Source organism: Cherax quadricarinatus, chromosome 7, assembly GCF_038502225.1.
Source record: "Cherax quadricarinatus isolate ZL_2023a chromosome 7, ASM3850222v1, whole genome shotgun sequence".
Lineage (NCBI taxonomy): Eukaryota > Metazoa > Arthropoda > Malacostraca > Decapoda > Parastacidae > Cherax > Cherax quadricarinatus.
In genome coordinates, this window is record NC_091298.1 from 59,476,578 (window position 1) to 59,491,577 (window position 15,000).

The following is a 15,000-nucleotide window of genomic DNA, read 5'->3' on the forward strand; positions in this document are numbered from 1 at the left end:
ACATTATGATCGGGTTTAACTGAAAAAATCCTTGAGTTTTTCATCTGTGGATAAAGTCCTCCACATGTATCCCTGGCCCTCCACACGTATCCCTGGCCTTCCACACGTATCCCTGACCCTTCACGTGTATCCCTGGCCCTTCATGTGTATACCTGACCACGTATATTCTTGACGCTTCACGTGTAGTCTGATTCTTCATGAGTATCCCCGACCCTTCCCGTACATCTTTGTCCCATCACATGTATACCTGACCCTTCACGTGTATACCAGACACATTATGTATCCTTGACCCTCCACATATAAAAATAGTTTATCTTTCCCATATAATCCGATGCTGACAAGTAAATAAAACTTGTATCTATCTACCTGTGCATATTATTATTAGAAAAGTTTCTCACTAAATTATTGACATTGTTTTGCTCGTTCCGTTAATGAATGACTTATAATCATCGTCTGATATTTCATGTTATTGTGTATTGGCAGGTCTGTGTACTGATACTTGAGATGTTGAAATGATGATTCTCAGAGCTGGAAGGTCGCGCTTGTGTCATGAACATTTAGTTTCAGTTATCTAACAATAGAACTAGTCACTGGACGAAAATATTGAGAGAGTCGGTGAGTGATTTCGTTTCAGTTATCTAACAATAGAACTAGTCACTGGACGAAAATATTTCTCAAGAGATAATATTGAGAGAGTCGGTGAGTGTGTGTAGTTATCTTTTAGCAAAAATAAACAAGAGTACTTGAAAGACAGTTTTCTAGCTGGGTATTGTTTCTCGTGAGACGAGAATCGCTGCTTCACCTTGGACAGCTTCTTGCCGATCAGATTCCATCACTGGGTGTTTCAGACCTACCGATTCGCCGGCGAAATCGTTTCTGGACCGTCTTCTGTCCACTCTGTCATCATCCACCGTCCTTCACGCCCTCTCTTGGCTTTCAAGGTTCCCCACTGTCATCCACAGTGTTGTGGTGCTCCTGGTTCATCCAGCCGTGACGCCCCTCTCCACTACCGCTCAGTCATGTTCACTGCTGCTGCTGTTTCTGGAATCTCATTCCAATTATTTTGATCGAGACCTGCCTAAACCCACCACCAGCGACCCACCGCCCACAGCGCACAATCAACAACCCACCACCAGCAACCCACCGCCCACAACGCACAATCAACAACCCACCACCAGCAACTCAACGCCCACAACCCACAATCAACAACTCGCTACCTACTCCTGTCCACGGCTGTTGCTCTCCCTGGTGCCTCTTTCCAGTTATTCTGAATTGTGACTGCGAGGCTGCTGTCACCTGGAGAGGGAGAGAAGCCGGTGCTTGTGGAAGCAGTGTGTGGAGGTGCTGTGGAGGAGTGGTGGGGGTGTGTAGTGTGTGCGTGGCCCTCCATCATGAAGGCGGGGAGGTGTCTCCTGTTGCTGGCGCTGTTGGTGCTGCTCACGGCGCCCCTGATGCTCGCTGACGACAGGAAGCGCGTCAGGAAGAACAGAGAAAGAGCTGGTAAGTAATGAATACTTCTCTAGGCAAGTTAAGAATATCCTTATGTAAATTAAAACACCTTTCTTGTGTAAATTAAAACATTTATTGTGTAAATTAAAACGCCTTTCTGTGTTGTGTAATGTTGTGTAATCTAAGAACACCTTGTTTAATAACACCTTTGTTGTGCCCCGACGGTAGGTCATCTTCAACGCGGTGGTGAGGTTTGAAAGTCTTGAGAATAAATGGTAAGGGCCACCTTTCTCCGTGAGGTGTCACTCCCCATGCTTGTCTCACTATAACCCAGCATCTCTTTTTCGGCAAAAATGGAGAAATTTCCACTTTTATCAAGATTTATTGACTTGTGGTTCATTTGATTTGAAAATATTTATGTCGAGGAATGTAAGTAATTTGTTTGTATCGCTTTGTAATATTAATTTCAGTAATGTTATTGACGTTTTGTAGTGTAAGTGAAGTCCCCTTGGTAGCTGTCTGGGCTCAAGACTGAGGTGCCCTTTTTTGGATTCAGAGCTTGTTTAAATATTTCTCTCTCTCATACACACGCGAAGATGAGGTACGATGAAGCTCATGGTGACTAGCGAAGAGGCGGGGCCAAGAGCTGTGAATCGACCCCTGCAACCACAAATAGGTAAATACACGAAGTTACTAAGAAAGACAAAGGTATAAGAGTGAAGGAGGAACACACACAATAGACGCAGATATGCCAGGAACTAAATATTGAAGAAGTGATGTGAGAAAGATGGAGGCCGTGACTCAACAACATTACTAGAAGACATTCACACAACGGAGAGAGACGTGAAAGATACCTCAGCAACTGAACACAATAACAGTCTAGGGACCTGGCAACATATCCCAATGGTTCTATCCCCGCCCGTGGTATGGTTTGTTTGCAATCGTGTCATTACGATTTCGTGAGTCATATCCCAATGGGTGCTGAGGGAAGGCGTACAAACACTGTGTGAGTCCACAGTGAGGATATGCATGTCGCTAGAGACGGAACATCTACCAGATAGCTGGAAGTTGGCTAATACAGTCTCTGCATGAAAGAAGCAGGCAGACCGAGGGTACTAAACTACAGTAACGGAGAAAACTGTGAGGCGTATACCCCTGAAGGGAGATTCCTTGATGCCACTGAGGGGCTTTTATCTAAGGAATTGGACTTGTGCTCCCCTTCTTTGTATCCAATCTCAATACCTCTCACTCTCCCAGGAGATATATGACCCTCCCTACTGGTTTAGCACTCCATGAATGTAATGTGAGGTGTGTAATGTAGCACTTTAAGAGAAGGGGCTTCGTTAGCGAAAACTGACACCGATTTAGGGACGGGAGTTACCGGCTCATCAACTGGCGTTCAATGATATTTACCGAGATTAAGCAAGATAGACAGGGATGGGTGGACCAGGAGTGCAAGACAACATTTAACATAAAGATAAAGTTCCTCCACTGGATCAAGGAACATGTTAAAGACAGAAGACAAGGACTGGGAGTTCAGAAGTGTCTGAGTAGATAGGAGTGACAAGTGGGCTCTCCAAGGATCTGGATTGTAGTCACTACTCTTATCGATATATGCAAATATGATGCCAAAGGGGGATTGAATCCTGTATTTTTGTTCGTAATGGGATATTATTGATTTTATTACGAGCAGGAAATGGCAAAGATGGCCTCCAGGATGACTTAGATAAATTACAAGGGTAATCAAACAAGTGGCTGCTGGAGTTCAATCCCAGCAAGTTCAGCGTCATGCAATTTGAGGAAAAATATCGTAGACAGCGTACGGACTGGGAGGTGAGAAATTACAAAGAGTAAAGGGTCTGGGAGTGAACATCACATTGAACTTAACAGTGAAGGAACACATCAACTGTGTATATATCAGCCTTCAACGGTTTCGGTAAAGAATCCTAAATTTAGAAGACTGTACATGACATATGTCAAGCGCATCTTAGAACATGTAGCATCAGGGTAAAGCTCCCGTCCCATCAAATATGTTTAGAAGCTTCAACAGATGTGCGGTGGGACTGATCTCTGAGCTTATCACAGGTGTGCACAGGGACTGATCTCTGAGCTTATCACAGGTGTGCACAGGGACTGATCTCTGAGCTTATCACAGGTGTGCACAGGGACTGATCTCTGAGCTTGTCACAGGTGTGCACAGGGACTGATCTCTGAGCTTGTCACAGGTGTGCACAGGGACTGATCTCTGAGCTTATCACAGGTGTGCACAGGGACTGATCTCTGAGCTTATCACAGGTGTGCACAGGGACTGATCTCTGAGCTTATCACAGGTGTGCACAGGGACTGATCTCTGAGCTTATCACAGGTGTGCACAGGGACTGATCTCTGAGCTTATCACAGGTGTGCACAGGGACTGATCTCTGAGCTTATCACAGGTGTGCACAGGGACTGATCTCTGAGCTTGTCACAGGTGTGCACAGGGACTGATCTCTGAGCTTGTCACAGGTGTGCACAGGGACTGATCTCTGAGCTTATCACAGGTGTGCACAGGGACTGATCTCTGAGCTTATCACAGGTGTGCACAGGGACTGATCTCTGAGCTTGTCACAGGTGTGCACAGGGACTGATCTCTGAGCTTGTCACAGGTGTGCACAGGGACTGATCTCTGAGCTTGTCACAGGTGTGCACAGGGACTGATCTCTGAGCTTATCACAGGTGTGCACAGGGACTGATCTCTGAGCTTATCACAGGTGTGCACAGGGACTGATCTCTGAGCTTATCACAGGTGTGCACAGGGACTGATCTCTGAGCTTGTCACAGGTGTGCACAGGGACTGATCTCTGAGCTTATCACAGGTGTGCACAGGGACTGATCTCTGAGCTTATCACAGGTGTGTACAGGGACTGATCTCTGAGCTTATCACAGGTGTGCACAGGGACTGATCTCTGAGCTTGTCACAGGTGTGCACAGGGACTGATCTCTGAGCTTGTCACAGGTGTGCACAGGGACTGATCTCTGAGGTTATCACAGGTGTGCACAGGGACTGATCTCTGAGCTTATCACAGGTGTGTACAGGGACTGATCTCTGAGCTTATCACAGGTGTGCACAGGGACTGATCTCTGAGCTTGTCACAGGTGTGCACAGGGACTGATCTCTGAGCTTATCACAGGTGTGCACAGGGACTGATCTCTGAGCTTATCACAGGTGTGCACAGGGACTGATCTCTGAGCTTATCACAGGTGTGCACAGGGACTGATCTCTGAGCTTATCACAGGTGTGCACAGGGACTGATCTCTGAGCTTATCACAGGTGTGTAGAGGGACTGATCTCTGAGCTTATCACAGGTGTGTACAGGGACTGATCTCTGAGCTTATCACAGGTGTGCACAGGGACTGATCTCTGAGCTTATCACAGGTGTGCACAGGGACTGATCTCTGAGCTTATCACAGGTGTGCACAGGGACTGATCTCTGAGCTTATCACAGGTGTGCACAGGGACTGATCTCTGAGCTTATCACAGGTGTGCACAGGGACTGATCTCTGAGCTTGTCACAGGTGTGCACAGGGACTGATCTCTGAGCTTATCACAGGTGTGCACAGGGACTGATCTCTGAGCTTATCACAGGTGTGCACAGGGACTGATCTCTGAGCTTATCACAGGTGTGCACAGGGACTGATCTCTGAGCTTATCACAGGTGTGTAGAGGGACTGGCCCCTGAGCTTAGCACAGGTGTGCACCTGTGTGCACTGTGCACTACGAGAGACTAATGAAACTGACCGTGATATCTCTCGTAGAGAGAATAATAGGGAACAGGTAGAGGACCAAGAACACAATAATATATATGTACGCTAAGCACACAGATGAACCACAAGAATACTGGGAAGTATTTATTTAGTCTCAGGGGATCAGGGACGTGGAATACATAGGATGAAGAAATGTTGGACACAAACTCCATACACAGCTTAAAGGCTGTGTACGATAGGCCTCAAGAGACTTGCAACAGCAATAGCGGAAAATAAACCTCAAAAGACAGGACCAAGAGCAAGCACCCAACACCCCAAACACACGTAACAGCTTGACAAAGCTCCTGGAGAGCGAAACGTTGCCACAATAAAATGTCACAATAGTTGCACGTGTGTCCTTGTACCTAACATATTGTCGTTAATTCTACTATCATTATTACACCCCAAAAACCCACACAATCTCATGGGAGACTAAGAGACCAGGAGCTAATGCTCAACCCCCTTCCAGGAGCAACCTTTCAGATAGGGTGTGAGGGAGAGTATCTTGAGTGAAGGGTCCTTGATCCAAGGAATTGTAGCTACCCTTCCCTTTCCTTGATTCACCTGGATCTAGGAAAGGAATTGGAGCAACCTTTCCCTTTCCTAGATCCACCTGAATCTAGGAAAAGTGGCAGTTCATACGTACACATCACAGAACCGGAAAACACAAGCTTGCAACATTGCTAACGTTTAATTGATTAGAAAGCCTCGCGGTGTGTTTATTGCTTGCAACAGAACAATTGAAATCGCTTCCCACTTGTTTCCAGCAGGAGTGTGGCAACATCGTGTGTAAATTCATTTAAAATACAACATAGGAAGAATATTAACGATGCAGGAATGTTTCCGTGTTTTAATAATAATAAAACCGTAAGAGTGATCATTACGATTGTGTAAAAGGTAAATTGAATTATTTAGTTCTTATCCGGCAGCTGGAAATTCCGTTTTCTGTGAATTTTTCAAACACAATAAAGGGATGACTTGTGAGAATCAGTAACGCAAGTCATTCTGTCGCATAAGTAAGTTTATTCAGGTATACTCAAATACAGTTACATAGAATTATCATACATAGCAGCATATGTGTAGAGAACCTAGGATAACCCAAAAAAGTCAGAGTGACTTATTTCCATACCACCACTGATCACTATAACTATTATCTTTATTAATAATATTATTGTAGGGTAGCGATAAGCACGGGGTCATAGATTGCCTTGGGTATTTGAGGTAGTCAGATTTGATTGAAGGCAAGAAATGACAAGTGCAGTTCCTTGTATGAAGAGCCTATCGCCAATATCAAACATCCTACTTTAAGTTTAGTTCAGTAATTAGCCAGTGTGTTTGGCGAAGGTGTGTGTAGCTCCGGCGGATACAGATACTTCTGTATGATTTAACCCCATGATAGGGGTAGTTATTAGGAATGTGTTTTTCTTGTTACATTAATATATATGTGTGATGTCTTCTTGACTTAACTCTACACGAGTACTGTTGTTTTGGTCCTCTGCACGTCACACTTATGTTAAAGTGAGACATGACAATGTTGTGTTTTTCATATATACTATATACTGACAGGTTGCTCGAGTGGTGTGTAGTGTGCTTGCAAATTTTATCGTTTTTCTGTGTCGGGTTTCTTCTCCTGTGTACAACAACGTGTGTGTGTGTGTGTGTATTTTCTTTATGTACTTATTGTTCTCAGTGTGTCCATTATATATATATATATATATATATATATATATATATATATATATATATATATATATATATATATATATATATATATATATATATATATATATGTGTGTGTGTGTGTGTATTATGTTTGTCTGTACAAGATATGTTCTCAATAAAATATAAAAAAAAAATTAAGTTAGGTTAGGCACAGTACTCGCTCCCATCTTGTTCCTCATCCTCATATCCGACATAGACAAGGATGTCAGCCACAGCACCGTGTCTTCCTTTGCAGATGACACCCGAATCTGCATGACAGTGTCTTCCATTGCAGACACTGCAAAGCTCCAGGCGGACATCAACCAAATCTTTCAGGGGGCTGCAGAAAACAATATGAAGTTCAACGATGAGAAATTTCAATTACTCAGATATGGTAAACATGAGGAAATTAAATCTTCATCAGAGTACAAAACAAATTCTGGCCACAAAATAGAGCGAAACACCAACGTCAAAGACCTGGGAGTGATCATGTCGGAGGATCTCACCTTCAAGGACCATAACATTGTATCAATCGCATCTGCTAGAAAAATGACAGGATGGATAATGAGAACCTTCAAAACTAGGGAGGCCAAGCCCATGATGACACTCTTCAGGTCACTTGTTCTATCTAGGCAGGAATATTGCTGCACACTAACAGCACCTTTCAAGGCAGGTGAAATTGCCGACCTAGAAAATGTACAGAGAACTTTCACGGCGCGCATAATGGAGATAAAACACCTCAATTATTGGGAGCACTTGAGGTTCCTAAACCTGTATTCCCTGGAACGCAGGAGGGAGAGATACATGATTATATACACCTGGAAAATCCTAGAGGGACTAGTACCGAACTTGCACACGAAAATCACTCACTACGAAAGCAAAAGACTTGGCAGACGATGCACCATCCCCCCAATGAAAAGCAGGGGTGTCACTAGCACGTTAAGAGACCATACAATAAGTGTCAGGGGCCCGAGACTGTTCAACTGCCTCCCAGCACACATAAGGGGGATTACCAACAGACCCCTGGCAGTCTTCAAGCTGGCACTGGACAAGCACCTAAAGTCGGTTCCTGATCAGCCGGGCTGTGGCTCGTACGTTGGTTTGCGTGCAGCCAGCAGCAACAGCCTGGTTGATCAGGCTCTGATCCACCAGGAGGCCTGGTCACAGACCGGGCCGCGGGGGCGTTGACCCCCGGAACTCTCTCCAGGTAAACTCCAGGTAAGGTTCGTCAGGGAACAGGACAAATGTTTCCTGACGCGGGTCTTAGTCAGATGATGACCCGCCTATGGAGCTTTTGGTCATCTGACCGAGGCCTTCCGCTGGCTTGCCGGTCCACCCCTTCAAAAGTTATGGTCATGTAGAACCATGTTTGTAGTATGTTCCTACTTTGAGAGATAACTGCAGCTAACATTGATAACTGCAACTTATGATAACTGCGGCTAATGCTGATAATGCAACTATGATATATATATATATATATATATATATATATATATATATATATATATATATATATATATATATATATATGCAATATGCAATAAGATCACGGTAAACAGGTGATTTCACAATATGCAAAACAACCACTGTGAAAAAATAGTGAAATTCCAAGCACTTTCGTGATTTCTCACATTATCAAGGACCTTGATAATGTGAGAAATCATGAAAGCGCCTGGAATTTCTCTATTCTTTCAGAGTGGTTGTTTTGCATATATATATATATATATATATATATATATATATATATATATATATATATATATATATATATATATATATATATATATATATATATATATATATTATCTTTCCAATTAAAGTTGCAATCATTTTCCGGTTATAGGAGAAAATATAATATCGAACGAATACCAAGAAAAACTAGATTTGTGGTTTATAGTTGAATTGTAGCGAGGACGGCAGCGGCGGCGGCGACGGTACCGGCGGTAGCGGCGGCGGCTGTGGTGGAGAAAGTTTTTATGGCGAGGTTCTTTCTTATAACACCACAAAGTGAAAGTAATCTTTCTCATGTAATGGAACCTTGGAAAAAAAATCAATCGTAGTTTGTGTTTGAACGAAAATGTTGAAATTGAAACCAACGATTATTTTTTCTTGTGGTAGCACTGTCAGTGTTGTGGTAACACTGATAACTGTCAGTGTTGTGGTGACACTGATTGTCAGTGTTGTGGTGACACTGATGATTGTCAGTGTTGTGGTAGCACTGATTGTCAGTGTTGTGGTGACACTGATGATTGTCAGTGTTGTGGTGACACTGATAACTGTCAGTGTTGTGGTAACACTGATAACTGTCAGTGGTGTGGTGACACTGATTGTCAGTGTTGTGGTGACACTGATGATTGTCAGTGTTGTGGTGACACTGATAACTGTCAGTGTTGTGGTAACACTGATAACTGTCAGTGGTGTGGTGACACTGATAACTGTCAGTGTTGTGGTAACACTGATAACTGTCAGTGGTGTGGTGACACTGATAACTGTCAGTGTTGTGGTAACACTGATAACTGTCAGTGTTGTGGTAACACTGATAACTGTCAGTGTTGTGGTAACACTGATAACTGTCAGTGTTGTGGTAACACTGATAACTGTCAGTGGTGTGGTGACACTGATAACTGTCAGTGTTGTGGTAACACTGATAACTGTCAGTGTTGTGGTAACACTGATAACTGTCAGTGTTGTGGTAACACTGATAACTGTCAGTGGTGTGGTGACACTGATTGTCAGTGTTGTGGTAACACTGATAACTGTCAGTGGTGTGGTGACACTGATTGTCAGTGTTGTGGTAACACTGATGATTGTCAGTGTTGTGGTGACACTGATTGTCAGTGTTGTGGTGACACTGATGATTGTCATTGTGGTAACACTGATTGTCAGTGTTGTGGTAACACTGATAACTGTCAGTGGTGTGGTGACACTGATTGTCAGTGTTGTGGTAACACTGATGATTGTCAGTGTTGTGGTGACACTGATTGTCAGTGTTGTGGTGACACTGATGATTGTCATTGTGGTAACACTGATTGTCAGTGTTGTGGTAACACTGATAACTGTCAGTGGTGTGGTGACACTGATTGTCAGTGTTGTGGTGACACTGATGATTGTTATTGTGGTAACACTGATTGTCAGTGTTGTGGTGACACTGATAACTGTCAGTGTTGTGGTGACACTGATGATTGTCAGTGTTGTGGTAACACTGATTGTCAGTGTTGTGGTGACACTGATTGTCAGTGTTGTGGTGACACTGATGATTGTCAGTGTTGTGGTAACACTGATTGTCAGTGTTGTGGTAACACTGATAACTGTCAGTGTTGTGGTGACACTGATGATTGTCAGTGTTGTGGTAGCACTGATTGTCAGTGTTGTGGTGGCACTGATTGTCAGTGTTGTGGTGACACTGATGATTGTCAGTGTTGTGGTAACACTGATGATTGTCAGTGTTGTGGTAACACTGATTGTCAGTGTTGTGGTAACACTGATAACTGTCAGTGTTGTGGTGACACTGATGATTGTCAGTGTTGTGGTAGCACTGATTGTCAGTGTTGTGGTGGCACTGATTGTCAGTGTTGTGGTAATACTGATTGTCAGTGTTGTGGTGACACTGATTGTCAGTGTTGTGGTGACACTGATTGTCAGTGTTGTGGTAACACTGATGATTGTCAGTGTTGTGGTAACACTAATGATTGTCAGTGTTGTGGTAGCACTGATTGTCAGTGTTGTGGTGACACTGATTGTCAGTGTTGTGGTAACACTGATGATTGTCAGTGTTGTGGTAACACTAATGATTGTCAGTGTTGTGGTAGCACTGATTGTCAGTGTTGTGGTGACACTGATTTGTCAGTGTTGTGGTGACACTGATGATTGTCAGTGTTGTGGTAGCACTGATTGTCAGTGTTGTGGTGACACTGATTATTGTCAGTGTTGTGGTAATACTGATTGTCAGTGTTGTGGTGACACTGATTGTCAGTGTTGTGGTGACACTGATTGTCAGTGTTGTGGTGACACTGATTTGTCAGTGTTGTGGTGACACTGATGATTGTCAGTGTTGTGGTAGCACTGATTGTCAGTGTTGTGGTGACACTGATTGTCAGTGTTGTGATGACACTGATTTGTCAGTGTTGTGGTGACACTGATGACTGTCAGTGTTGTGGTAACAACACCAGTAACTTTCTTAGTGTGTGTGTGTGTGTGTGTTACCATTGTGTCCTAGGCACATGTCGATTAGACACTAGGCCTGTGGTATATGCCTGTGTGTGTGTGTGTGTGTACTTACCTAATTGTACTCACCTAATTGTGGTTTGCTAGGTCTGTGTTCTCAGCTTGCCTCGTTAGGTATTCCTGGATTATAATTGGTTCAGCCTGAATACCACAAGGTTATGATTGGTTATTGTCTCTCAGAGGTGAGGAGCTTGTTAGTGTCGGTGTGTGTTGTTCCTGCTTGTTGTGTGTGTCTGGCGTCCCTACTGCCCTTCCTACTGCTGTCTCCTACGCTGTTTCTCGCTCCTGAAGTTCTCCTAGAAGTTCTTGACTCCTCCTACATCCTTGACGTCTTGCAGATTTAAGGAAGCTGAGGTATGCAAAGGTTATAGTTAATCTGACTGTTAACCTGACTCACTAATAGAGCTCTCTCTTATATTAGTCTTTAAGGAAGCTACGAAACACGAGTATGAATATATACTGCGATACCTTTCTATGTTACTGACCTAAATAAACAAGCAAGGTATCATGTACCTAGGTACATGTAACACTAGTGTACATAGGGAGGAGAGACGGAACTAATACTCTTCAAAAGCTCTTGCACTTTCGTGTACACAGGTACGTGAAACACAAACAGTAGTACCCTTCCAAAGCTCACGTGTTCTCGTTTATCTAGGTACATGATATACGATTTATAATACTCTTCTAAAGCTCTTGTACTTATATACTTATACACATAGGCATTATAACACTTGTACTCGCAGCTCCACTTGTTTACAAAATTCCACCCCAAAAAAATTAAGTACAAAGATCGATCGCTAACGCACTCACCTTACACACCGAAGTCCGGGGTTGGAATCTCGGGTACGGCTGGAATACACTAGGACGTTTTTCCATAAGATACCTGCTGTCCCTCTTCACCCATCAGTTTAAAATGGGCACCCGGATGCTAGTGGACTGGTGTGGGTCGCATCCTGGGACAAAACTAACCCCATTTTCGGGAAATGCTCAGCATAACAAGTGGCCTCCCACAAAATAGTATGTCACTGATGTCAGCTATGGTCTGCATACCCCGTACATACACTTGTAGAAATAATATTTAATATCTAAACTATTTAGAGCACCTCAGGGGACTCTGAATTTATTTTCTAACACGGAAGATAGAGGGGTATCATATATTCTAAGTAGGGTAAATATTATGCCAGATACCTGGCGGCTTACACACTAAAATAACTAATTGGAGTATGAGATGTCAGAGGAAGTGAAATGTAAAAGTTGCCTTAAATACAGTTAAAGAGTGAATCGTGTCAACATTCATGCTCCATTCATTCACCAAGGTTTTTAATACCATGGTAACTGCTGGGGAGTGGGCCCAACCCCCCGCCCCAAACCACACCACCCCACCCCACACACCCACCCGCCTCCTCCCCCCACCCCCTCCAACCCCCCACCCCCTCCACCCCCAACCACCCCGCCCCACACAACCCTCCAACCCCTCCACCCATCCACCCGCCTCCTCCCCCACCCCCCTCCATCCCCACCCCCTCCATCAACCTAGTCAGGACAATGTTGACTGAATTCAATAATGATATAGTTACTTCCTGCAATGATCCACAAGAGAGCGTATTGTTGGTAGACGTTAAAGATCATCCACTAGTTGCTAACAAGAAGACTCTTAAGCGTCCACTGGACGCTGAGACGCCTTCAACACCTCCACAAAACATTATTAAACTCTGAATGATCAAATAAAGAGAACAAGAAGTTGTCCGTGTGTGTATTTATGATTTATATTTTACATTTATATATTTAGGATAAATTCAATAACAATGGTATTTCATTTTTTTTGTTTGAGTTAATAATGTAATAAGGAGGATATTATTATTATTATTATTATTATTACTATTATTATTATTATTATTGTTGTTGTTCCATGGAGTTTCCTTAAAAATTAGATAAAACAAATAAAAATGTTGAGTGTTGGCCAGACAAGAGTGTAGCACTTTTATCAAGCATACCTCGGGTGGGGTTAGAACTCAAGGTCACACATTATATTTTGTTGGGATTTTTAACACTGGACGGTTAGCCAACCAGGATAACCCAAGAAAGTCAGTGCGTCATCCAGGACTGTCTGTCTTATTTCAATTGTGATCTTCAATCTTGTCCCCCAGGATGCCACCCACACCAGTCCACTAACACCCAGGTACCTACTTGCTGCTAGGTGAACAGGACAACAGGTGTAAGGAAACATGTTGAAATGTGTCATTAACTAATGTGTCATTAACTAATGTGTCGTTAACTAATAGCAGGTAGGACACTGTAACTGTTTAGTGTCATTAAACAATTAACTAATAGCAGGTAGGACACTGTAACTGTTTAGTGTCATTAAACAATTAACTAATAGCAGGTAGGACACTGTAACTGTTTACTGTCATTAAACAATTCAAACTTCAAATTCATTTGTTTGATTTTAAGTTGTACAAAGTTAATAAAGTTTACATTTAATAAAACACTGATGGACACAAAACAAAGCCATTAACTATTATGTAAGACATTTCAGACAAAAATACAAAATAACAAAGGGAGCTAATAAACAATTGTACAATTTTTAAAAATATGACTTAATGTTGTAATGTGATTTAATAATGTTGAGTAAAACTTGTACAACAGTTAACTACAATTATATGTACAATAAAAGGTACATAATGTACAAGAAGTACACTTTTAAAAATATGATTTATTATTTTAAACTCATTCATTGATCTTCAGTTTTGTGGGATGACTGAATAAAGAAGTTGGTGATAAAGGAACTTGCTAAGTTACAGTAGAAATATAATGAGACGATGTGAGTAATTAGTTTTGTATGGAAGTTGGAGGAACAACAGAGTTAAATGAGACGGTTTTGTTTGACAGAATATTGATGGTTCAGTTATGTTTGCCAGATGTTATTTACCAATACTTCTTCTTCTTCTTGGTGTTTTTAGTGCCAGACCTAGTTCCTGGGCCTTTTGTGTATTCATATGATCTTGCGCTACCATCCACAGGATGGATATGGGCTGCACAATAAACTAGCAACTTCGGTGGCAAAATCTAAAAACTAATCATGGAGGCCACCAGAGGATTGACTGGACATAATATCTTCAACATTGTTAATAACACTCCTCGTCCATTCGGTAAAGTATGTCAAGTGTGTTGGGATGATGACCTTCTGGAGCCTTCATTACCCAAAGGTCATGGTCGAATTGTAGGGTTGACAGGAAAACAACATAGCATTGCTGTGTATTCCTGCCTTGATGGGACGTTGCTGTACTATGACGGTGCTCATTCTATGACCTCCCGGAAATTGATGAGAAAATACCGCAAGATGAACCCCTGTTTCAGAAGACTTGGGATCATTGTTAACATAGAACAGGACGGTGGGACGTGTGCGTACCACGCACTAGCATTTCTAGACATAATTGTCACCTCCAGACTCACGGAACCCGATGACATCGTCCGCTGGATCGGTATTAGAATGAAGTATTTCCCCGATATTACGGCAATCAACATGGTCAAATCAATGTTGACTGAATTCAACAATGATATAGATATATCCTGCAAAGATAAAGAGGAGAACGTATTGTCAGATGAGATTAAACATTCAGTAAAGAATACATCTGTCAAACGTCGTCTGGAAAGTGAGACGCCCTCAGCCCCACCACAAAAAATGATAAAGGTTTGAATTGTGAGATACAAAGACCAGCAGTAAGTACTCAGTAGGTACTCTGTAGAAAGTAGTCATTAGTCGCTCAGTAGAAAAGTGTTAGAAAAATGACAGAATGGATAATGAGAACCTTCAAAACTAGGGATGCTAAGACCATGATGACA

The 15,000-nt window shown here is 42.6% G+C and overlaps 1 protein-coding gene across 4 annotated transcripts in view; it reads left to right on the forward strand.

Annotated features, from left to right (window-relative positions):
* Positions 1-15,000, forward strand: part of LOC128687049 (alkaline phosphatase-like) — a 149,956-nt gene that overhangs the window by 6,364 nt on the left and 128,592 nt on the right. For 3 of the 4 annotated variants that reach the window (XM_070082545.1, XM_070082548.1, XM_070082546.1), the window contains exon 2: positions 484-1,500. The exons of the other annotated variant lie outside the window; for it this stretch is intronic. In XM_070082545.1, coding sequence (XP_069938646.1) covers positions 1,392-1,500 — 109 coding nt within the window. In that variant the 5' untranslated portion in view covers positions 484-1,391. The remainder of the gene's footprint in view (positions 1-483; positions 1,501-15,000) is intronic. 4 annotated transcript variants of the gene reach the window in all.